The 25,531-nt window shown below is 45.5% G+C and overlaps 1 protein-coding gene across 5 annotated transcripts in view; it reads left to right on the forward strand.

Annotated features, from left to right (window-relative positions):
• EXOC4 (exocyst complex component 4) overlaps positions 1-25,531 on the forward strand; it is a 309,659-nt gene that overhangs the window by 153,694 nt on the left and 130,434 nt on the right. For 2 of the 5 annotated variants that reach the window (XM_053943114.1, XM_053943113.1), the window contains exon 10: positions 5,982-6,078. In XM_053943114.1, coding sequence (XP_053799089.1) covers positions 5,982-6,078 — 97 coding nt within the window. Of the gene's footprint in view, positions 1-5,981; positions 6,079-6,532; positions 6,657-6,919; positions 7,339-12,491; positions 12,562-25,531 lie in introns of those variants that run through there. The other 3 variants (XM_053943116.1, XM_053943115.1, XM_053943117.1) reach the window with 3 other exon arrangements.

Consider the following 25,531-nt stretch of genomic DNA (forward strand, 5'->3'; position numbering starts at 1 on the left):
GAGCAGGGATGACTCACTGCCAATTTGGGGGTGGAGAGGGCAGAGGGAACAAAAATCATCATTACAGAAGAACAGACAGAACAATGTGCCTGAAATAATCCCAAAAATGCCACTGGAAGTGTCCAAGGCCAGGTTGGATGGAGCTCTGGGCACCCTGGGACAGTGGAAGGTGTCCCTGCCCATGGCAGGGGGTGGCACTGGGTGGGTTTTAAGGTCCCTTCCAACCCAAACCATTCTGGGAGTCTCTGAAATGAATGAAGTTTGAGGATTCAAGACATGCAGAAGAATTTGAGAGATGATAAATTGTGTTTGCTTCCATGTGAAAATAAATTAAGTGTGTGAGTGCCAATGCAATGAATCAGTGCAGGAGAAACAGAACCTGGTGTTCCTGACCTGAGTGGTTCATGGAGTCAGGCTGGGAGAGCTGGGAATGTTCCCCTGGAGAAGGGAAGGATCCAGGGAGAGCTTCCAGCACATTCCAGAGGCTCCAGGAGAGCTGCAGAGGGACTGGGGACAAGGCCTGCAGGGACAGGACACAGGGAATGGCTCCCACTGCCAGAGGGCAGCGATGGATGGGATCTTGGGAATTGGGAATTCCTGGCTGGGCTGGAATTGCCAGAGCAGCTGGGGCTGCCCCTGCATCCCTGGAATGTCCAAGGAAAGGCTGGACACTGGGGCTGGAGCAGCCTGGGACAGTGGGAGGTGTCCCTGCCCATGGCAAGGGGGTTGGAACTTTTGGAACTTCCAGCCCAGATCATTCTGAGATTTATTTGGGTGGTCTAACATACAGAAATATGAAAATGCAGGAGATTTCCATTATAAAACTCCTCAGTTGCTGTTCACAGATCCATCCCTTCTCTGCTGAGCTGTTTTATGATCACCTGCTTTGCTCTCTCCGGGCACCTTTTGCTTTCCTGCCTTCGCGCTGAATGAAATTTGAATTTCCATGCCTTGAAGATGATGTACAGGGAGTAACTGTGGTGTTGATTCCCACACAATCAAGAACTTTTGGGAAGCACCATGCCATGGAAACTGGTTCCTTTGCTGCTCTCAGCTTGTGCTGCTCCCTCAGAGTGGAGGAGCTGCCGGGATGTGCAGGATGTGTTGATTGCTCAGTTGTTGCTTCAAAGCCTCATCCTTTATTCTTCTTTATTCCTCTGTTCTGCATAGATGAACATGGAGTGGCTCCCTAGGAAAGGTGCCCTGATCATGGAGAGGGGCCCAGGAATTCTTCATTCCATGCCTGGAACCTGTTTAGGTGAACTGTGCATTGCAGAGAGATCAGTGAGCCTGTCCTGTGCTAACACAGGGACGGGAAGGGAGCTGAAGTTTCCCTGTGCTCCTCATGATTTTGGGACGTTGCTGTTTCCATTGATCCCAAATGAATATTTCTTGGATGTTTTGAAAAGGGATGTACTTATGAGTACCATACCTTTGTGTCTGAAAGGTTTTAGTGGCTGGTAGGATTGAAAACGTGGTAGGACTGAGGATAAAACTCATTTAGACAGATAAAACTCATTTAGACAGATAAAACTCTGAAACAATGAGGTAACGTCTGATGGCTCCTGAAGTGACAGCATAAGAAATCTCACCCTTTTTTAGCTCTTGTGTGAGAGACAGAGAGAGCTTTTCTCAGGATGTTGTTAAAAAGTTGCTTCATTACTTAAAATTAATTTTAAAACCTGCACAGCAGATCTTTCAGGGGCTGAGCTGCCTCTTCTCTGATGTCCTCAGGTCTTTCAAGGAAGAGATAAACACAAAGGGAAATGTGTGATTCCTCCTTAGCACATTGGAAGAGCGAGAGAATAGAATCCCAAAATTCTTTGAGTGGGAATGGACTTTAAAGATCATCCAATTCCACCCCTCTGCTCTGGAGCCAGGCTGGGAGAGCTGGGGGTGCTCACATGGAGAGGAGAAGGATCCAGGGAGAGCTTCCAGCACATTCCAGAGGCTCCAGGAGAGCTGCAGAGGGACTGGGGACAAGGCCTGCAGGGACAGGACACAGGGAATGGCTCCCACTGCCAGAGGGCAGGGATGGATGGGATCTTGGGAATTGGGAATTCCTGCCTGGGCTGGAATTGCCAGAGCAGCTGAGGCTGCCCCTGCATCCCTGGAATGTCCAAGGCCAGGCTGGGCACTGGGGCTGGAGCAGCCTGGGACAGTGGGAGGTGTCCCTGCTCATGGCAGGGGTTGGCACTGGAGGGGCTTTGGGGTCCCTTCCCAGCCAAACCATCCTGAGATTCCCTGACATTTTCTGTAAACATGGAAGATTTCCATGCAAGCATTTAAATTTTAACGTACCGAGCAGAATGGAAAACTAAAGCTCTCCTAATGTTTGTTCTGACTTTCAGCACCTGCAGAGATTCCAGTTTCCCTGCTCATCTCTTTTTTCATGTTGAAGCCTGACATTTTAGGCTCCATTTCAGACACACCGAGCTCTGTCACTAATGGCCCCGTCTCTGTCAGCACTTGCAGTGACATTCAGGTGGGCACACTTCATTGCCAGCACGGCAGGAGGGTGTCATTAACTCTGTGACAAATTTCACTTCATCTCCAAGTTTTCCTTATTTTTCTTTTGTTCCTCATAATTTATTGCCGGGGAGATTAAACCAGCAAAATTTTCTCCTGAGAGGAGACTGCTACAACAATGGTGCTTCCAGAGAGATGAGAAAGTTTGGGATGTTTTCCTGGACACACCAGGAAAATATCCCTGTGCAGAATTTGCCAGCTCAGCTCTGGTTTGAGAGGCTCCAAATTGGATCTTTGGTGGTCATTGATGAGGATAGAAAAAAGGCATTATTTCCACTCCTCATGGAATTATGGAATGGTTTGGGTTAGAGGGGACCTGAAAACCCCTCCAGTGCCACCCCTGCCATGGCAGGGACACCTCCCACCATCCCAGGCTGCTCCAGCCTTTCCTGGGACATTCCAGGGATGCAGGGGCAGCCCCAGCTGCTCTGGCAATTGCAGCCCAGCCAGGAATTCCTAATTCCCAAGATCCCATCCATCGCTGCCCTCTGGCAGTGGGAGCCATTCCCTGTGTCCTGTCCCTGCAGGCCTTGTCCCCAGTCCCTCTGCAGCTCTCCTGGAGCCCCTTTAGGGCCTGGAATGTGCTGGAAGCTCTCCCTGGATCCTTCTCCTCTCCAGGTGAGCACCCCCAGCTCTCCCAGCCTGACTCCAGCCCTGCAGCAGCTCCATGGATTCCTCTGGACTCTCTCCCACAGGTCAGGGACCTGCCTTCCTCTGCAGCCTGGCCCAAGGGAGGTGTCCCTGCCCATGCAGGGGCTGGACCTGGGTGATCTTTAAGGTCCCTTCCCACCCAAACCATCCTGAGATTCTCTGCTCCCTGTTTCCTCCAGAGCTGCCAGTTTTGGGTTGTTTGGATGAACAAATCCTTCAGCTCCCTGCAGGAGATGCTCTTGGTGGACTCAGTCAGGATGAAGAAATATTCCTGGCGTGTTTTATGGAGGTGTTGGTGGCTCTCCAGCACAGGGAATTGGCTGCAGTGGAGGAATTGTGGCTGGTCCATGTGAATAACACATTTCAGACCTTGATACAGTCAGAGGAATTCCCTGTGGAGATCTCCGATTCACAGGGAAAGGAATCCTTCACTCTCCAGGATTTTCCATAACAGTGTTCAGAGCAGGGAAGTTGGGAGAGCAACGGCATTAAAGTTGCACTGCTGCGTAGTTAGGATGTCCAAAGCATCACCAGGAATAAGATTTACACCTCAGCATCTTTTTTTGGGGTAAAATATTTAAATACAAGCAAAATCCCTCCCCCCCTGTAGCCTGCACCTACCTGCAGAGCACCCACAATTACTAATGGAAGGCTGAGAGCCAAAGAGATGTAAAAGCACATTTTTCTCTCGGTGCCAGAGTTCTGTTCTCCTCAAATCCATCATCATCTGGCCCAGCAGATCAGACAGATTGTTTTATTCCTCGCCGTGGAGTTCATCCCAGTCAATAATATTGATTAGTGCTGGGTGACTTGATGGAACAAGAATAACACCCCTCTCTTAATTGGAGCTTGCATTTCCTCATCCCTGCCTCAGCAGCTCATGCTTGGCTGGCTTCTTCAATAATTCTGTTCAGACACAGAGCCCACTGGAGATTGCAGGATCTGACATTAACAGGGGAAGTGAATAATTTTCTTTTCCTTGAACTCAACGCCTCTTTTCTTCCCCGATTAAACTGCCACGTTGTGAGAGTTCACTCTTTAAGCTGCCAGCTGAAATCTCTGGATTTTTTTTTTTTAGAGCTGCCTCTTTCTAAATACCATCAGGAAAGTTTAAAAAGCTCTGTCTTCAGCTGCTTTGTGCTTCCCAAGCCCATATGTTGGGTAGGATTTATGAAGAAGCTCTGTGTGCTCGGGGTTCATTCGAGGAGCTGAGTCAGCTCTGGAAATGTTGTGACTGCAGACTTCCAGTTCCCCAGGATTTCCCACTCCATGGGGAAATCAGAGCTGGAGCTTTTACTCTCACATCTCTGAACCTATGGGAATTCTTGCAGGAAACACTCCTGACCTAGAGGGATTATTTAGGGTATGAAATGCTGGTGTTGGTGACCTGCTCAGTCCTTGCACATTGCTGCAGAAGGGTCAAATAAATTCAGTCACCAAAGAGCTTTTTCTGCAGATTGGTTGTTCTAAAGCACATAAAATTCCCTTGGAAATGAAGGTTGGAGTAATTTCCTCATCAGTTGTGTTGCTCCTCTTTCCCATTTGGAGAAATCCTTTTTATTGGAGGCAGAGGAGATGTCAGGGTCAAAACCTTCAATGACCTGCTGGGGTAGCTTTGATTTCAAAACTTTGTCATTTCCCTGCCTCTAAAGCTGTCCCAATAATGTGATTGGCTTCTGTATTTATTTATTGTCAGTCTTTAAAGGGATTTCACAGGGAAAGGGTTTGATAATACCTGAGAGTCAAACTTTGCCCAAGCTCCTTTTTGGGGAGGCCCTGGGCTGGAATTGCCAGAGCAGCTGGGGCTGCTCTGGATCCTGGAAGTGTCCCAGGCCAGGTTGGATGGGGCTTGGAGCAGCCTGGGATAGGGGAAGGTGTCCCCATGGGATTGGAACTGGATGGGCTTTGAGGTCCCTTCCAACCCAAACCACTCCATGATGATTTGTTTATGTTTGGGGTGTCTGGCCTGTTGTCCTAAAAATGTTTTCTTCAGGAATGGTTCCGTGTGGACTTCGTTGCAATCAGGACATGCAGCGTTTTCAGAAAGTTGGTATTTTCCCTCCCCTCTCTTTTCTCTCTCAATATCCAAATTTAAGGTGCTTTGCTGTCAGGAGCAGCCTGTGGAAGTAATTCTGGAGTGACACAGTGACACTGTCAGGTTTTATTGCCACTCCAAACCCTGGAGCTGTGGCGTGTAAATGATGTTCCCTGGGTTGTGTTTTGCTGCCAAATTCTGCAAATTTCTTCTTCCTGTAGCTTGGAGAGCAATTGTACCCAGGTGGAACTCAGAGAAGGGAAAGTTCCAGGCTGGAATGACAAGACTCAGAGTTGGGAATGAGCTCCTGGGGGAGCCAGTAATGCTAAATACAATAAATTATTTAAAATGTCAGTCACTGGCATCCAAACCAGGGCTGGAACTGCGCCAGCCCCAGTCAGAGGAAGCAGGAAAATTCTGGGAGTTGCTGCTCTCCAGACCCTTTCCAACCACTTCAAAACACACCCAAGCCACGTGGCCGAGGGGTTGGGTGTTTGTCACCCGAGGTGAAGGACCTGGATTTGGTGGGTTTTGTGACAAAATGTCCCTGACTCCGGAATGAGGATCCCAAAGTCACCTCAAAGCACCACCTGCCCTGGGAGGGCGCAGGGAGCGAAGCCTGGCGTTAATTACTGATCTTTCACCAGGAAATAGGCATTTAATTCCTGTTTAATTATCGCTTGCTAAATGTTTAATTATCACTTACTCTCTGAAAATCAAGGGATGTCAGGATCTGTTAGACAACTTGTTCCACGTTATTTTCCAGGAGGACCAGATGATAACTTAATTGAAGGTGGCGGGTCCAAGTTTGTCTGCAAACCAGGAGCCAGGAACATCACCATCATCTTTCACCCCCTGCTCAGGTAAAATCTGCCTTTCTGCACATCTCTACAGCTGCAAAGCATTCGAATAAGTAGAATGAAACCTTTGACTGGTGGGGATGTTGGGCAAATTCCAGTTCTGGGATCCCAGAGCAAAGGGGCTGCTCTGAGGTTGTTGATGGTGTGAAGTTGCTGTGTGTTAAAAAAAAAAAAAAAACTTTTCCTAAAATATTTAAATATGTAATATTAAATCTATTTCTAAAATTAATTAATATTTAATATTAAATATTTTTCTAAAATTAATTAATTATTTTAATATTAAATATTATTTAAATATTTAATATATAAATATTTAAAACATATTATATTATTTAATATATAAATATTTAAAACCATTTATTGGTTTTTAAATTTATTAAAACCATTTATTTTAAAATTATTTTTCTTTCAATATTTTTAATCTTTGAATCTTTTTCAAACTGAACTGTGATGTCAGGTGGGATTTCCTGTCTGGGTGACCCTGTGTCACTGAGCAGTGTCATTTATTGACCTAAGCTGGGGGAAGTTTATTTGCAACCTGCCACAAATTGTTTCGTGCTGTTCTTTGTGCTTATTAAAAACTCAGAGGAACTGCAAGGTGAGTTCATTGATAAAACGCTGTGGGCTGGGGACTGCAAATTAATTCCTGATGCAGAGTGAGCCAGTGATTACCAAAATTGTCACAGCTGGGGCTTTAAAGAGAGCAAGACATTTAATGAACCTCTTCTCACTGCATCATTCACCTCTGATGCCTGAATTTTGCTGCTTTTCTAGCAGTTTGTCCTGTTGGCTTTGTGGAAATTCAATAATACAAGGTTTGTCTCAGTTCATGTCAACCTCCCAGCTGTTTTTCTCCTGGGAGGGTTTTCCTTTCTCCCCAGCCTTTCCCGGCTCTTTGGAGAGCATTTCCCTCCTTGCCTGTGTTTGTATGAATTCACTGTCCTGAGTCACTCAACAGCAGGGGCTTCTCTCCAGTGCTAAACCCAAGAAGTCACAAAATAGTCACAAAAAACGATTGGAATCTGATCCCCAGAGGAAGGAATCTCCTCCTGCCACCTCCGTGGCTGAGAGCTCGGCTTATCTGTGACTTCTCAGGACTTAAAAACACAGTTGGAAAAGGCATAAATGCCTCCCAAACCTAAATTTCTGGTGTTAAAACAGCAGGGATTGGAATAATCCTGAGAACATCCTGAAATGTGTTATGGTGTGCAAGATCTTGCCTTGATAAAAAGAGTTTATCTCTTGCTACGTGCCCATAACGAAGTGGAGAATTCCATAAGCACATTTCATTTCCAGCTCTGTCTCTTTTCAGCTGAAGAAATGTGCTAAAAAAATAAATTTGCTACAGGATAATTTGTAGTTTTCAGCTATTTTATGATGGGAAAAGATGGGCAACTGAAATTCAGTGTTCTTCAAGGTGTGACTGTGATGATGTGGACTTCAATTTCTAAATCATTAATGAATTTACAGACAGCTTGCAAGCCCAGAGAGTGGGTGATGCTCCTATTTTTATTGATGAGATCTTTCCCATTGATTGAAATTCTTTCTCTTTGCCTTCCTGCTTTATTTTTCCCCATTTTTTTTTTTTCCTCCCATCTGAGCGAAACACGAGTGCTCTGCTTTAAACAGCACTTCTCCCAAACACTTCACTTTGCATTCCCAGCCTGCAAGTCAGGCAGGAGGAATCATTTGCCTCATAAAAAAATAATTGCATCGAGATGGAGGTAGCTGTGTACAGTGTATTTTTCATGCCAACCACCTGCAACATCTTCGCTCCCTTGCACTGAGGATTTCATCGATAACTTCAGGAAAAGAAGGAAAACAGGGAATGACCCAGTTTGCCCTTTTCTCCCTGCGGGATGGGAGAGTTTGGGGGTAGGAGTGGCCCCTAAAAACCATTTTAATGTGATTGTATTCATTTTCATGTTTTGTGTGCTGAGAGATTTAACTCATGATGGCTTAGGGATGAATGGGATGCAGAGAATCTGGGATGATCACAGGATTTCTTTAGCTGACAGTAATTCCCTGCAGGGAATTCTGTTCCTGATGGGATAGCCACGGCCTGCCCCACCAGCAGCTGAAATGCTCAGTACGGTGAATTTGCTCAAATGTTGATGCTTGCAGTGACTTCTGGCACATGGAATCATAAAATCATCATCTCTTGGTTAGATCCTTGTTGCCCTTTGCCAGGTGTTCCTGTTTTAAATGTCCAGCTCTCCTGGAGGTAATTCCTGCAGAGCTGTGAAGTTTCCACCTGTTTTATTTTCCTTTTTGAGCTTCTTCATGACCCGCCCCCCTCATCTTTCATCCCTGTCCCCTGTACATGCTTGAAACGGATCTGGTTTGAATTCGAATGATCAATATTTTATTTACAAGGGTTTTTTTCCCCCCTTGTTTTTATTAAAGCCCCATAGATACATTGCCAGAGGAGCTTCAGCACTGCATGGACTCACTGATTTTATGAGGCAGCTGAGTGCTTCTGAAAGTATTAAACAAACTGGATCACTGAGAAACCAGACCCTGGTGTGCTGATTTAAAGGCTGAGCATCACATAAAGTGATGGCTTTAAAATATAATTCAGCCCTGGAATGTTGAGGGGAGAGTTGGAAGCAGAGCACTGATACCAGTGGGAACTTCTCTCTTTTGTACTCCTGCAATGAGAAGTGTCAGTGCTGATCACATCAGAGGTGCACAAGCACAGGGACAAATTTGCTGCTTATAAAGCCACTTGTTAATCCTTTTTTATTTACAAACTGAGGGTGGAACTTGGTAACAGATCCTCTTGAAGAACACGGGGTCAGACTTCGAGGGGGGGTGTGCAAATTAATTCATCCCAATAACCAAAGTTTAGAGAAACTCTTAATTAAAACCATGGGCAGCGTAAGGAAAAATACCTAAAAATGGTTTTCAAAGCTTTCCTTGCCTTTGAATTCCTTTTAGAGCAGGGAGCCAGAGCTGGGAAGTGAGATTTGTGTTGTTCAGGATGTGGGTCCCTAATTTCCACAAGGACAGCTGAGACACACCAAGACCCAGATTAATTACCAGCACTTAATGACAGCAGCACACACACGCAATAAATGAAGAGCGCATTTCTGAGAGACAAGCGGGTGTTCTAGAGGAGGTGATTCCTGGGAATAGGTATTCCTAACTGCATCTGGAAACTGATTGTGCTTAGAAATCGAGGCAGAACCCACCTCTGATCTTCCTCAATTACATTTCATGGGAGGTGCCAAAGTATAAAAGTTACCAAAGGAGTCCAGCTGCTTCCTTCATCCTTTGCTGGCAACCAGCACTGGAGTTACTGGGCTGAGGAATAACATCTCCCTTTGGAAGGAGGAATCACAGGAGCAATCCCAACGCCCTTCATTCATTCTGGAGTATGGAACAGCCTGGGTGATGTCTGTCGTACCATTTGTTTGGTGGGGGATATATATATATATATTTTTTTTTTTTTTTTGCTGTATTTTATTTTTCTTTTTAATGTTTATTTGTTTCAGCTGGCATTTGAAAGGCACTTGGCTCCTCGGGGTAATAATCATTTTACATATGCTTTATAGAGTGTGTTTATTACCAGACAATTGAGGAACAGATGTCTGCAGTCTCGGGGCTGGAGGGGGAGGAATGGGAAGGGTGGGAGGTGGAGGGGATGGATGGTGGTGCCGAGGCACACGCAGCTGAACGGTGCTGGATGCTGGATATTGAGGCCGGGGGGGTTTCCATTTATTACCATCAGCCACACTTCATTAGGATCAAGCAGCAATTAAAAGGCTCGGAGGATGGAGGAGAAAGCCAAGTGCTCATTGATTCGGAAGGAGGAGTCACTTCCCAATAGGACGTGACCTTGGGAAGGAGGAGTGGGGAGGAGGAATTGTCCTGGCAAACTTGGGATCTCCACAGGGTCTGCTGGGATCTCCCCTCTGCCAGGTGGGCAGGACTGGGATGTGCCAGTGGTGTCACTGCCTCGGGGTTCAGAGTCTGGAGAGAAAGAGGAAAACAAAGAGTAGGGGGGAAAAAGGGAAGGAGGAAAAGCAAAATTCCCAACTTTCCACTGCTGACATCGTTTGGGATGCAAAGAATGAAGGGGAGGGATCTCCCCTCTGCCAGGTGGGAAGGACTGGGATATGCCAGGGGTGTTCTGATCATTCCCTTGGGGTTCAGAGTCTGGAGAGAAAGAGGAAAACAAAGAATAGGGGGGAAAAAGGGAAGAGGAAAAAGCAAAATTCACAATTTGCCACTGCTGACATCGTTTGGGATGCAAAGAGGAGAGTTTAGTGCTCTGTGTGTGCAAAGTTTTCTGCCTTTTTTTTTTTTTTGGGATTGATGGGGGTGAGGGGAAGAGAGCAGCAGTAGTTTGACCTTTTCATGTGAGATGAAGTATTTCTGTTCATTTCTACAGTCTCCATCACTGAAAGCAGTAGGCTTGACAGCAGACTTGGAATTAACTGTTTCTTCCAGTTGCTTCAATGCAAATAAAAGAGTGATTGCTCTGCTATTAAATTTAAAAAAAAATCCTTTAGGGACTAACTGGGGAGGGTGATGATGGACTTTTGCTGCCTGTAGATATCAGAATGTCCCTCTCCAGTGGTGGCTCTGAGCTGCTGATGGTCAAGTGTCACATCCAAGGAATTTCCTGTCCTTGGGAGGGAAGAAGTGCACAAGGTGCAGGACAAGTGCATCCACCCAGGTGCACGAGTATAGTAGGGATGTTTCATGGGAATAATCCTGCCAAGCTGCTGTTGAAATCAGGATATGTCAAGATGAAAGGTGCTGGAGGTAGAATTTAAATCCTGTTTATTTTGAAAATGTGGGGAGGGGACAGCAAAGTTGTCATGGGACATCAAAATCCTTTGGTCTTTGAGCATCAACTGCTGCTGGTGTTAAGAACTACATCATTAAATTGATCTAAAACTCAGTGTATAACTCAGAACCCCTGTGTATCTTACCAATAACCCCTTTTATATCTGTACAGTTATAATAATAACGATAATCATCTCATTTTATTTTAAAATATGCTGTAATATCTTGTAATTGCACACTATAAAATTAATAGTTGATAATATAGGGACTGTTGGTCTTGGGAAGCAAAAGGAGTGTGAAAATTAGATGAGTTTGGTACATTTAGACTATGCTAAATCACACCAAATATTTTAAGAAAAATATGTGGTATTTTAAAGTCCAAGGGTTATTTATTATTAGTGAAGTAGATAGAAAATGTCAAGTCCTCCTGTGGCACAAATACTGCTAAATAATGAGAGCTGATGCCTTTAGCTTTCTGAATCAAACCTAAAATACTTGATTTCAGAGAAATAAGGCTAACTCAAGCTGGGCGAGGGAACTTGGAGTGTTCACTACCTAAAGTTTGTGTTTGAGTCTGAGTAATGTGCAGAGGATCAAGGTAAATAAAAAAAAAAAATCTGAGGTGCTATTAAGTGCACAGGAAACCTGATTTGGAAACTTTTTATGGTAGTAGGTCCTTGAAAAAAAACCTCCAGATTTCATCAGGTCTTACATTTCGACAGATCCCCTTCAAGGGGTAGGGAAATATCACTTAGTTAATGGAATTCTTGCTTCTGCAAGGTAGGGAATCTCTTCCTGCTCTCTGGGGCAGGGAGATGGGGCCTCTGGTGAGAAAGATGAGGCTCAGATCAGGAGATCACAAATTCCTGGGATCACTGAGGTGGGAAAAGCCCTCCAAGGTCATCCAGTCCAAGCTGTGCCCAATCCCCACCTTGTCCCCAGCCTGAGTGCCACCTCCAGGTGTTCCCTGGACACCTCCAGGGATGGGCACTCCAAAGCTCCCTGGGCAGCCCCTGCCAATTCCTGTCAACCCTTTCCATGAGGAAATTCTTCCTGGTGTCCACCCTGTCCCTCCCCTGGCCCAGCCTGAGGCCGTTCCCTCTCCTCCTGCCTCTGTTCCCTGGAGCCTTCCCAGCTCCCTCAGCCTCTCCAGACCCTTCCCAGCTCCATTCCCTGGACACTCTCCAGCCCTCCAGGGCTCTCCTGTCACAAGGGACCCAGCACTGGACGCTCATGAGTGATCCCAAACTGGACACTGCCCTCGAGGGGCCTCAGCAATGCCAGCACCAAGAGATCTCAAATCCTTATTGCAAAATTCAGCACTGGAAACCAGGAAAGGGACCTTAAAGATCATTTAGTTCCAACCCCCCCACCATGGGCAGGGCACCTTCCACCAGGAGAACTTTCCCCTGGATACTCCCAGCTTTTAGAATTTTAGAAATTCCACTCTTGATGCAGCTTCTCATCCTCTGCTGCTTCCTTCCAGTGACCTGAATGGGAATCTTCAGGGAGCCATTTGACACCTACCTAGGGAGTGCTTTTCCCTCCCTATCCCCATTTAATGAGTGTTTAGGAGGCTTTTAGCTGCTGTTGACGTTCAGTACTTTCTGTCTTGCCAGCAGCAGGGATGGATGTTCCTCTCAGGCGAATCCCAACCCTTTTCCTCCCTGACAAGCCCTCACAAAGTTGGCGTTGCTGAAGGATAGAGACACACCTCAGCAGAGCTCCTTGTGTTGTGACAGTGCTAAGAAAAGGTTTCCTCCAGACTGGGGCCATCACAGGGATTGGGGACTCACACGGAGAAGGGATGGGGGAACAGCTTCACATTTTCTGCCTTTTTTTTTTTTTTTTTTCCCTGATGCTTTATGAGAACTGACAGTCTTGCTGTGTGTGTCTGATTAAAGATGACAGTTTATAAAAACCTTAAGGTGAGGCTGTTCATTTTCCATGACAGAAAATAAAGCGATCCCCACCCCGCCCCCCACCGCCACCTCCCACACAAACAAAAACTCTCACATGCCAAAAAAAAACCCCAAAAAAAAAAAAAAAAAACACCATCTTAATATGTGAGGCATTGATTTTATATTGTCTGTCAGAGAATGTGCTTCAGCAGATCAGTCAAGTTTGGAGTTTTCAAACATGCTTCATCCAAAGGGAAAATCAACAGCCTGTCAGAAATTTCACATGTCTCCAGCTCCTCCTTCCCTTTGGATGAAATACAAGCTGAAGGAACAGAGAAATTTTGACATTTGCAAGAGCTGGGGCTGAATAGCTGAAAACAGTGTTAATGTAATTCCATGGTAATGAGGTACTTTGAACCAGGCTTGTGTTCATTGAGCCAACAAAGCAGGATGAGCTCGTTCCTTCATGGGATCACAGAATGGTTTGGGGTGGAAGGGACATTAAAGATGATCCAATCCCACCCCCTGCCATGGGACACCTCCCACTGTCCCAGGGTGTTCCCAGCCCCAGTGTCCAGCCTGGCCTTGGACATTCCAGGGATCCAGGGGCAGCCCCAGCTGCTCTGGGGAACCTTAAATTTACCTCCAGCATTGCACTCGTGTTCTCGTGGAGGAGGATCGAGCTTCCCCACGTTGTTACTCTGATTTTGTCACAGGGATTGATGATGGCATGTGAATTTTCAGTCATTTATTCACTCCTTGGGAACAGCACAGTTCAGTCAGGAGGGATCTAACGTGATGGCTTCATCTAACCCCCTGAGCAGCTCAGGGCTCACCACATGGCCAGAGAAGTTCTGAGCAAAGCTGGAAGGGCAGAACGGATCCATCGATTCATTTGAGCCAGCTCAGGTACAAAATTCCTGGGAAAAAAACTGAGTTCCACACTGAGATCCACGTTTAAGATTCACTGAGGTTGGAAAAACCCTTTAAGATCATCAAGTCCAACCATTAACCAGCACTGCCAAGGCCACCACATGTCCCCAAAGTGCCACAAGAATTTTCAAATGTGTAAAATCTCAATCATAAGGTGAGATTCTGCCATGCAGGAGCTGATGCCTTTCAAGCAATTCCTTTGCTATTGAGGAATGAACTTCCAGTAGTAGCTAAAACTTGCTTTAAGAGCCCCAACTTTCATTTCAAATACAGGAAATAATACTCTGATATTGCTAAAAAAAATCTGCAGAGCAACAGAAGAGCTCCCATGGCAGAACCAGAAAAGCATCTTTGATTTTTGTGGTGGAAGAAAAGGGAAAAAGAACTTGACAAATTCTAAATTTGTAATCTGTCTATGGAAGCTGTTCAAAAAAAAAACTTCAGTGAGGGTTTTCCTTGAATGGGGGAAATCCAAGGATGAAAACACAATGTGGTTTAAGTCCACTTTATGGTTGTATTACCCTAAAAATTTTTATACAATGCCTGTGGTTGCTTTCATCAAGCTTTATGAATTTTTGATTGAAGGCAGGAGAGCTGGTGCTTGATGAGAACAAAAAAAAAAAAAGTGATTCCTGTATTTAGGATTTGCTGTTAAAAGCAAAGATCTGAAGCCTGGAATGATGGTGCCTTTTGGACCCCACATCCCCCATGGAGCCATCAGAGCAATGAAAGGAAAGATTAATAATTTAATTTTTTGTCATTACTGTGTTTTACATCAGTGTGGTGGTGTTTAGCTCAAGGGTTTGCTGGGAAAAGCCTTTGGTGGTGAGCTGGAATTCCCTTGGAGCTGGACACCTCATGGGAGCTCACAGCTTTGTGTTTTACCTGGATTGTTCTTGCAGGTTTTTTTTTTTCTTTAAAACCTTTTGTACAGTTTAAAGTGTTTGGGGAAACCAGAGCTGTTCCCTCAGAGCATGGAGATAAATTCTTGTCTCCTCCACAGGTGGAGGGAGAAGAAAGAAAGAGAAAGAAGGGAGATTTTTCAAAGTGTTTAATTTTCATTTAAGATAATCTGAACTGTTTATTTCAACTATTCCCCTCTTTTCAGTTTCCTGAGCTGAGCTACAAAAAATGGGTTTGAAGTTCCTTCACCACTAAGCTGCATTTTCCCATTCTGCTGAATTCCTGCATATTACAGTCCAGGACCCTCATATTTTCCTGTTTTATTGGGATTATTTGCTTCAGCCACATCAGATGTGGCTCCACAAACGCTTGCCGGGTTTTCCTGGGCGTGTGGCAAAAGGAAAGTCCTGGCAGAACCTTGGGAAAAGCCTTTTAGGAATGTGAGCCCATGGAAAAACAGGTTTTTCAAGCACCAGGTCGTGACACAAAGTAACTTTTTGGTGGGATATTCCTGAGGGATTTAACCTTAAATTCTGATGACTTTTAGAGATCTGCAGAATAGGCATAAATACATTTTGCAGGCCAGAAGTTGGCCTTTAGTTTGGTTATTTTGGGTCCTGGGAATCTTGAATTTCGGATAGCTCAGCAGGAATTGCACTTTGTGGAATATCACTGAAAAGCACTTCCATAGTTCCTTTCCTCTGGTAACATCCAAACTTTTCAAAGACAAAATTCATTCACACCTAAGTGTGAAATTGCTCTGTCCATGGAAATCTTGATGCTGGAACTGCACCAGGAAGAAGTTGTGGGTGAAGTGTGGAGTTGAATGGTCCTGAATTCTGTTCAGATTTAGAATAAATGGGAAAACCTGGAAGTTTAAATTCCCACTGCTATTAATCAAGCTCCATATGTCCCATTTTATTGCAATTTTGTCTCTCCAAGTTGTATTTCTACAAATGGGTTTGCTCTGGAGGTGTGACAGGTCTGAGACACCTCCAGGAGTCCTTATTAATTCAAGCTTTATACACACTCCAAGGTGAAATAATGCTGCTAAATAAGTGCAGGTCCCTCAAAAGTTCCTTGGTTTTGGGATACCCAAGTTTGATATTTTTCACCTGAGCCAGGGAACTCATTCAGGGTATACAAGACAGAATTGTTCCTTACACAGAGGAAAAACTGGAGACCTTCTAGAAATAACAGTAATTACAACAAGAAGGGGAAAATGTTGACAAGTGTTATTTTCTAGCAGCTCTCCCAGAGGAAATCCTGGTGGATTTTGGAGGCGGATGAGTGACAGCCTGGTCTGGTGGATAGCCAGAAACTCAGAACTGCTCCACAAAGTAGGGAAATTTATATACTCCAAAGCTTTACAATCTTACAGGGAGGAAATAAAACCATCCCCTCGTGCTGCATCTTTGCAAAAGGTGGAGGCAAGTCTGGAGTCTGGGGTAATTCCTCATTTTATTCCTTGGGGTTGTGGAGAGTTTGTCACTGAGACAATCATCCCTCTTGATGTGCCCAGGCTGAGGGGTGTGAGGCAAAATTGGCCTTGTGGTGCACCCTGACAGCCAGGCTGGACCTGCAGCACAGTCATTAATCTGAACTGAAAAAAAGTTGTTGATAAAAGGTAATAAAAGTAGGGAATCCCTCGACTGCTGGTTGTTGTCTTATCTTAACATTGGGATTTTGATGTCTCGCCTTTGCCTGGCTCCTAAAGTCTTGTTTCATCTCCTTCCCAGGCAGTTACTCCAAGTTCTTCATGGCACTGAGTGTTTGGAATAGAACAGAATTATGGAATCATGGAATGGTTTGGGTTGGAGGGATGTTAAAGTTCATCAGTGCCACGGGCAGGGACACCTTCCACCATCCCAGGGTGCTCCAAGCCCATCCAGCCTGGCCTTGGACACTTCCAGGGATGGAACAGCCACAACCTCTCCGTGTTTTCTGCTTCCAGGTCAATCTTTCTTCCATGCAGGTGGTGCCAAACTTTTTACTTTTCTGATAGAAAAGTTCATCCAAGCTCTCCTCTGCTGCCTTGTCCCCACTGCTGACCCCATCACCTGTGGGGTTCTTCACTCCACCACACAAAACCCACGTTTCCCATCTGCATCCCTTGGGAGCCTCCTAGGGAGAATTTTTACCACTTCTTCCCTGTTTAAAAAAAAAAAAAAAAAAAAAAAAAAACAAATAGAAGTTGTCAAGGATGGGGAGCTATTGTTGCAGTGAGCAGAATGGGTGCTTATTATGAGTTATGGACACGCCCAGGTCAAGAGTGAAGTGTTTTTTTCTGTTTAGTTTGCTGAAAGGCTGGGATGGGTTTAATTGCTGGTTGTCATTTGTAATGGAGTAGATGCAGTATTAGAATTATTCAGATAATTTGTTGTAATTACCCACCATCAAGAGCTTTACAATGCTCAAAACACAATCTTTGAAGCAGTGGAACTGAGGCCTTTGAATGGAAGGCAGCAACTCCTGAGAGCACAAATATCATTTATAGACGTCAATCAACTCAGTGAGGTAAACAAAACAAAGGTGCTTTTCCACAAATTCTTCCAGTGCCCTAAACCTTCCCAAAAATCTTGGCAGAACAAGCAACATGCCTGGAGTGCTGATAAATCAAAGCTTTTGCAGAGTTCCTCAAAGCAGGCGGGGTTTGAGAAGCATTGTGTGCCGTGAATAAAGCGTTATCCAGAAAAACCTCGCCGTGTCAACGCCCCAGGGATCGTTACTCATCCTGGCTCTGCTGCAGCAGGAGGGAGAACCTCTCTGAGGTGCTGCTGCCCCTGATTCTGCGTGAGAAACGCTGCTGAGAAGTGGGAAATGGGGCACAGCTTTCTGGGGGTGCAGAGGGGCCGATTTGCATTGCCCTCCTCTCCGCACCCAAATGAATCAACAGATGCAAACGAAGCAGGGGAGGCTGAGCTCCCAAATTTGTATTCTCCTGGCTCAGGGCCTGAGCCTCGTCTGGCAAAGACAGAGAGAGGGAGAGAAAAAACCCCAGAGCGTCATGAACACAAGTGTGGGCTCCCTGCGACCTTTACTGCGATAATTCTGATGTAGAACGACCAAATTCCTGGAGATGTTTAATCAGCAAAGTTGAATTTTGATGAAAGCGCGTGTCACGGGGCCGTTGCTGCTGCAGGAATTAATTCTGATTCAGAGCAAGGTTCTGGCTTCGTGAGGATTAACACCGGTGAACTGTCACCTTTTCAAATTCCTCCCAGCCCTGGTGGCCCAAGGCTTCATTTAAGATGGAAAAAAAATGTCACCTGGCACCCAAAACCCCCCGAGTGCTGGGATGATCCCACAGCAGGGGATGGGGATTTTGTCCCTGTGCCCCACTCAGGTGAGACCCCACCTGCAGAGCTGCCCCAGCCCTGGGGACAACAGCAGCAGCACCTGGAGCTGCTGGAGAGATTCCAGAGGAATCCATGGAGCTGCTCCAGGGCTGGAGCCAGGCTGGGAGAGCTGGGGGTGCTCACCTGGAGAGGAGAAGGATCCAGGGAGAGCTTCCAGCACATTCCAGGCCCTAAAGGGGCTCCAGGAGAGCTGCAGAGGGACTGGGGACAAGGCCTGCAGGGACAGGACACAGGGAATGGCTCCCACTGCCAGAGGGCAGGGATGGATGGGATCTTGGGAATTGGGAATTCCTGGCTGGGCTGGAATTGCCAGAGCAGCTGGGGCTGCCCCTGCATCCCTGGAATGTCCAAGGCCAGGCTGGACACTGGGGCTGGAGCAGCCTGGGATGGTGGGAGGTGTCCCTGCCCATGATCTGAAAAGGTCCCTTCCACCCTGAACCATTCAATAATTCCATGAGAAATTATCCAGTATTGGGAAATCAAACTCCACACCCGCTCACACGTGGAATTTATTTGGGTAACAAAGCATCAAATGAAAGGTGAATTAAGGCTTTGTGTGTATGTTCTGTATTTTTAGCCTAGATTTTGGATGAGGAGGTTTAAATTGATTATATCCAGAGCAGCACGTGTCTATGTGTAGTCTCGTGACGGGAATGACATCACTGCAAATTCCCTAAAATCACGACCCAGAATTTCCTTCAACCCAAGCATTTAAAAATCACTTGTTCCTCTAATTTAATGGATTTTAGCAAAAAAACAGAGATGGAAAGTCCAGTGCTGTAACAACAAGGACATTTTTCTTCTTTCAAAAAGAAGTTGAAATAAAATCTTTCCTAGAATTCTTTCCAATTCCCCAAGCTCAGGTAGATCCTGTTGGAGACTTGTCTTTACCTTCAGGTGTTGAATTTCAAAGGCAATTTAAAGTACATTGTTTTCCTCTCCTTTTCATATAAATCCAGTTGGGATAACTGGGAGTGACAGTGTATTTTTATGGGGTTTAATGGGCATAAATCTCTCTCAGGCTGGAATTAGCCTGGGGAATGACAAGCCAAGCTCAGGAGATGATCCATGTCCGTGTGTCCCTGTCCCCCACGGCCACTTCCAAAGAGTTCCCCGGGTTTGCTGGCAACTCCCAGCAGCTCCAAAAGGAAAAAAAGTCAAATTGTCAAAAGTCATTAGTGGCTGTCACTTCGTGGACTTTCACACTGGAGTTCCCCCTTTGGAATTTCACTGGAGTGGTTCTCTTTTTCCTCTACTTCAAATAAGTAGGACAATGTTGGACAAAACTGCTGGAATTTAACCAGTTTGTGGTTATGGCTGCGAAACAGTGGTGAATTCAGGAGTTTGAGGCTCTGCTCTGTGCTCTGCCAGGACCTTTTCTCTTTCTAATTATTGTTTTAGGACTCAAATTCCGCAATTCCTCTGCTCCAGGTCCACGTTGAAGCTACGCCACAATAAATCTCTGGTCCCAGCTCCTCCAGGACATCCCTGCTCCAAAGAAACCACTGAAGCAGAAGTCTGAGAGGGAGATTCTTTAAATAAATCCATTTTCTCTCCCTCTGACTATGAGAAGTGGATTTTGGGAGCCTTATTTACGCTTCTTTTTTCCCAGATTCTCAAAGCGCTGCTGCTGCCCACGGCTGCTGAGCCTGTGCTTCGTGGGAAGTTATTTTTACAGATTCATTTTCTGCACAAAGTCATCCCGAAATAGAAAGGTTTTGCTTTTCGTTTATATGCTTCGAGTTCCCAAATTTTCAAGCATATATTAGTAATGCTCTGGTTTCCTAATTAAACACCTAATTATATTTAGCAGTTTTAGGGTTCTTTGCCTCTTTCTGGTGGCTTTTGATGCTCTGATCTTTGCTGTTTGTGACATTTCCAACATATGTTTGAATTCTTCCAGCTCCTGTGCCTTGTCATTTCATTGCTCTTTTTTTTTTTTAGCACTGATACGTAACTTTTGCAAAATAATTGCACAATAACAACTCCAGTGTTAATTTTTTTTTTTTTTTCTTTTGGAAAGCTGCAGGAGCTGTAGGTGTTCCCTCAAAGAGATGGAACAGGAGCTGTGGTGGGCTGCAGGTGGGCTGAGAACAAGGACCCAGGTGGTGCTGGAATTTAACCAGTTTGTGGTTTTTTGGTTATGGCTGTGAAACAGTGGTGAACTTAGGAGTCTGAGGCTCAGTCCTGTGCTCTGCCAGGAGCTTTTCTCCTTCTAATTATTCATTTTAGGCTCAAATTCCCCAGTAGCAGAGTACTTGGGGTGGTGTAAAAAGTTTGATGTGTATTTTAACAGCGATTTGTGTAAAATCCTCTTTTAGGAGCAAAATATATTGAAGGGAGAAAAAGACAAGCAAAACAAGAGCATATAGAAGTCACCTTAAACCTGGCCTGGAGGTGCTTTTTACAGTAAATCTTCTGACATTTTTTGATATCCGTGTCACAACAAAGTTAGGGGGGGAAAATTCCCACCTCGTGTGACAGGTGACCCCAAAGAGGGCAGCCGTGTCACAGGCCATTAATGTCCATCCTCCCGAAGCTCAGCCTGGCTTTTCCTTTGTTCATGGGGCCCAGAGGTGGCCAAGGGGGGGTGGCAGGAAGGAGGTTCCAGGCTCCAGGGCTGTCTGTCTGCTCCAGCATCTGGAAAAAGCTGCTGGCCCAGCTGGGATTTGTGCCCAGTGCTTGGCAAGGGCTGGGTGACTCCGGTGTCACTTTGGGTTTAGCAGGGAATGTTGGTTTATGGGGGGAGACGAAGCCTGGCTGCCTCAGGGGGGTGGAATTGGGGTGGCAGCTGGAGAATCCCCAGCTGGAAAATCACTGCCTGTGCTTCAACTTCCCTGCTTTGGGTTTTTTTTTTATTTTCCCTTTGTTCAGCTGTTTGCTGTGGAGCAAAAAAAAAGCACAGCAAAATGGTGCCGCTCACTTTCCACACATCACTGTCCTTTTCTTGTTGGTTTTTTTTTGGTTTTTTTTGGTTTTTTTTGTGTTTATGTACAAAATTCTCTCACTTACACTGAGGATGCTGTGGAGGTTTTGGGGCACAACATGAGGATTATCAGATTTTGTTCCTTCTAATAGAAATCACTGCAGTGACCAGTACTGGTGCAGTCTGGTGTGTTTTTATGGAATCCAGAGCAGGATGAATTAAAAACACGGATATTCATGGGTTGTTGGGAGGTGCTGAGCTGTGTTAGTGTGAGAGGAAAATCAGCTTTTTCCTGCAGTCACAGAATCCCAGAATGGCTGGGCTGGAAGGGATTTAAAGCTCATCTCATTCCACCATCTCATCCATGGCAGGGACACCTCCCACTGTCCCAGGCTGCTCCAGCCCCATGTCCATCCTGGCCTTGGACATTCCAGGGATGCAGGGGCAGCCCCAGCTGCTCTGGCAATTCCAGCCCAGCCAGGAATTCCCAAGATCCCACCCCAATCTCCCTTTCCCAGGGAATTCCCTCCATTCCCAGCTCTCCCAGCCTGGGATTGGATCCAGCCCCACCCCGACTCTGCTCCAGGAAGGAATTTTGGGATCCGGGGGCTTCACTGGGAAGCTCGGGACTCCAGGAAGGGTCTCCCTTCCCTTTTCCATCCCCAACTTCCATAAAAATCCCTCGGGATGGATTCTGAGACCCCTTGATCCCAGAATTCCGGAATGGTTTGGGTGGGAAGGGACCTCAAATCCCATCCCATTCCAATCCCACCATCCCAGGCTGCTCCAGCCTTTCCTGGGACATTCCAGGGATGCAGGGGCAGCCCCAGCTGCTCTGGCAATTCCAGCCCAGCCAGGAATTCCCAATTCCCAAGATCCCATCCAGCCCTGCCCTCTGGCAGTGGGAGCCATTCCCTGTGTCCTGTCCCTGCAGGCCTTGTCCCCAGTCCCTCTGCAGCTCTCCTGGAGCCCCTTCAGGGCCTGGAATGTGCTGGAAGCTCTCCCTGGATCCTTCTCCTCTCCAGGTGAGCACCCCCAGCTCTCCCAGCCTGGCTCCAGCCCTGCAGCAGCTCCATGGATTCCTCTGGAATCTCTCCAGCAGCTCCAGGTGCTGCTGATGCTGGGCCTGGGTTGGTCTGAGCCTTCCAAGGGCTCCCCAAGCTCCTCCTCATGTCAAGCTCATGGACAAAGCACAGCTGATAATGAAATGTGCACGTTTTCCTTCAGGATATTTATAGCCACAGTGAGAAATTTCCTCTTGCTTTGCATGTCAGATAGGTGGGAATTTGAATTCCTACAGACAAATTCCATCCGGGGGTGAGGGCGGTGTGAACAGATATTTTTCACTTTCTGAGTTACATCTGGAAGGAGTGGCAAGATCCAGTTCTGTGTTTCCTGGAATGGATGTCAGAAAGGACGTGGCTTCATTATCCTGCTTCCCCTTTTCCATCCACAGGAACTCTGGCAGCTTTGTGGGTGTTGTTCAAATTTTGCCATTGATCCTTGGATTTCCATAATTCCACCATTCCCCAAGGAAGTGATGGAGTACATGTGTGTATTATAATTATGTGATGACATGCAAACGATGTCTTCTAGGTAAAGAAGCCAGGATTCTGTTACTGATAAAAAGTTTAAAAACACCCTTTTGGTTAAACTCAGGGTAATGATTTTCCTTGCTTTAAGTCCCATGACTTTTGGTTTTGCTGAGTTCACAGCTTTTCCTTAGACCTCTCCAGTCAAATATCCAAAGTGACCCCATTTCCTTGAATTATTGCCATAGTTTATTATTAGAATAGTTTATTATTAGAATAATTATTATCATTATATTATATATATTATATATTTATATAATGTACAATGTATACATTATATTATATATGCTTTATATTTTAAGTCACATATTACAGTGAGGGTGGGTGATTTTCATTTCTCTTGGCTGCATTTCACAACAATTAATTAAAACAGGGAAACTTCTGGGAAGAAAGTGCTGAAGAGCCCTGTGGGGTTGAGACATCAGTGGCTCTTCCCTTATTCTAAATTTGGATGAATCAAATCCTTGTTTTCCCTTTTCCCCTTGGGTTGAATCTTCCACTAAGAAGCTTCTAAAAGGAGATGGGGTGGGTGGAAGCAAAGGATTTCAGATTTGAGATCAGGGCTGGTTGGATGTTTGAGGAAATAACTTTGAGTTGTGCCAGAGGAGGTTTAGCTTGGATATTAGGAGAAATTTCTCCATTGAAAGGATTGTCAAGTGCTGGAACTGGCTGTCCAGGGAAGCAGTGGAGTCCCATCCATGGAAATACTCAAAATTGTGTGGATTGAGGTTGTGGTTTAGTGGTGAATGCGATGGTGGTGCTGGGTGGACTTAAAGGTCTTTTCCAACCTTATCAATTCCATGTTTCTATAATTTCCTTTGAAAAGATGAACCTGTTGTCAAAACCAGCTGAAGAGGCAGCACCAACTCCCCCCTCCCCTAAAGACCTTTAAAGCTGCTTTAATAGGAATTCCTTCTTTAACTGCCATGGCCCGTTGTGGATAAATCCCAGAAATTTCACCCCACTTTTATCTTGCCTTTTTTTTTTTTAAGGACTCTTCCTCTTTCCTGACCATTTTGGTACAAATCAGCATCACAATTGCACCGAAAATCCATTTTCCTAAACTTTCTGTTACTTTGCTGCCATCTCCCAGAGACCAGAGCAGAAGGGAAGGGGATCAAACCTGATCCCAGCAACAAATTCACTTGGGGAAGGGTTCAGACCCTCCTCTCTTTAATGTCACTGCTGTCCCATGGTGACCTGATGCTGAGATGGATTTGCTTCCCCCCGACTCGTGTCACAGCAAGTACTGCCCTGACCTTTACAAACAACAAGTTAACATTTATAAATTTTATTTTCCTGTGGCTTGTGGAGAGAAACGGTTCCAGGTGGACAGGAGGGGGTGTGGCAGCACATTCCCAATGCATCCCTTTCTCACCCCATCCACTCTTCCACGTTTCTTTTGTCTGTGCCTGTTGGTCTTTGGCTTTGATAGATTGATTTTTATGATATTTTCTACTTTGTGTGGCCATCACCAAACACAGATTAAAGGCAAACCTGGAGACCATGGCTGATTTTTGGTGTCTTTGGGAAGGAGGAGTTTTCTTGGTTGTTTCAATCCAGTTTCTGATGGAGGCACCTGGTAGGGCTTAGGATGATGATCCTTGCCCATTTCTGAGCAAATATTGCAAAATCCTGGCTGTGTTCTGGCTCTAAGCTGAAGTTTTCTCCCACAGGAAAAACACAGATTTAGAGCTCGCCCTCTTTGGGTTTGGCTCAGTAGTGGCAAACTTTAAATTTCGCTTCTTGCCACCTCTCCTGAATTTATTATGAACCAAAACTGAGTCTGAAGGGGAAAATGTGATTGCTATCCATAATTATATCCCATGAATAAATGCAAGTAGCAATTTGGCTAAGGAATAAATGGATTTAATTTTCCCTTTCCATCCCTTGGTAAGACACAGTTTGTTGTCTTTTTTCCTCGTCGTAAATTCAGATATCTGAATTCTGTGCTCACACTCCTGGCACTTGTGTAGTAATTTTTGGTTTCAAACTTGCTTTAATAATGCAAATTAATAAAAATGGCTTAAGAAACAGAGAATCGACGTGCTCTAAAGGACAGCTCTGGAATGCAGCTAATGAGGGGCAGGTATTTGTTTGGAGTGACCTGTTCTGGTTTCAGAACTGGACATTTGGAGGTTAAAATAAAATTAGGATGAAAAACAAAATGTCAGTTTTGTGGTCTGAATCTGGTGTATTCCCCAGCATGGATGGGGAAGAGCTGGAGGTATCCTTGGGGAAGGTGTTCATGGTTGGAACGAGATGATCTTTTAAGATCCCTCCCAGTCCAAACCATTCTGTGTTTCCATGGTTGTGGTGCCTAATTCTTGGAAGACCCTCATTTTCTTTAGAGGGGAATAACTTAGTAATGCCTTCCTGCACAGGACATGGAGCTTTAAATAGTCCATTTCAGGGAAACTTTGACTTGTAGAATTGAGGAGGAGTTAAAGGAGGCCTCAATTCGGTTTTGCACTAAGTCTGGTGCAGCAGAAGGACCAAGATGTTCCTCTCACTTTGTTATTGCTCTGGATCAGTTTGGGGAAACTTAATTGGTTTTTAATTAGTAAGATTTTAAAGAGGGGGCAGACTTGATATAAATCCCAGAATTATGGAATGGTTTGGGTTGACAGGATGTTAAAGCTCATCCAGTTCCACGCCCTGCCATGGGCAGGGACACCTTCCACTGTCCCAGGCTGCTCCAAACCTCATCCAGCCTCACCTTGGACTCTTCCAGGGATGGAGCAGTGTTTCGATTAAAGCAATCAAACCTTCATCAAAAAGCTTTTATAATGGAATTGAAGATCCAAAAAAATGGGATCCCACTCCTTGCAGGACTCAATCCCAGCTCTCCCACTGAGCAGCCAGGTGCTGCTCCAGCACAGAACAGCTCTGCTGCCTCTGCTCTGCTCCTCTGCCTGGTGGAGATCATCTTGTGTCCTACCCATCACAAAAGGTTTGGGGATGTGTCACCAGCTGGTTGTCACCGTGCTCCTGTCCCCTCCCAGGGTGTGGGATTTGCTCAAGCAGCCAAGCAATCACTGCTTA

This window comes from Vidua chalybeata, chromosome 5 (assembly GCF_026979565.1).
Source record: "Vidua chalybeata isolate OUT-0048 chromosome 5, bVidCha1 merged haplotype, whole genome shotgun sequence".
Taxonomy (NCBI): Eukaryota; Metazoa; Chordata; class Aves; order Passeriformes; family Viduidae; genus Vidua; species Vidua chalybeata.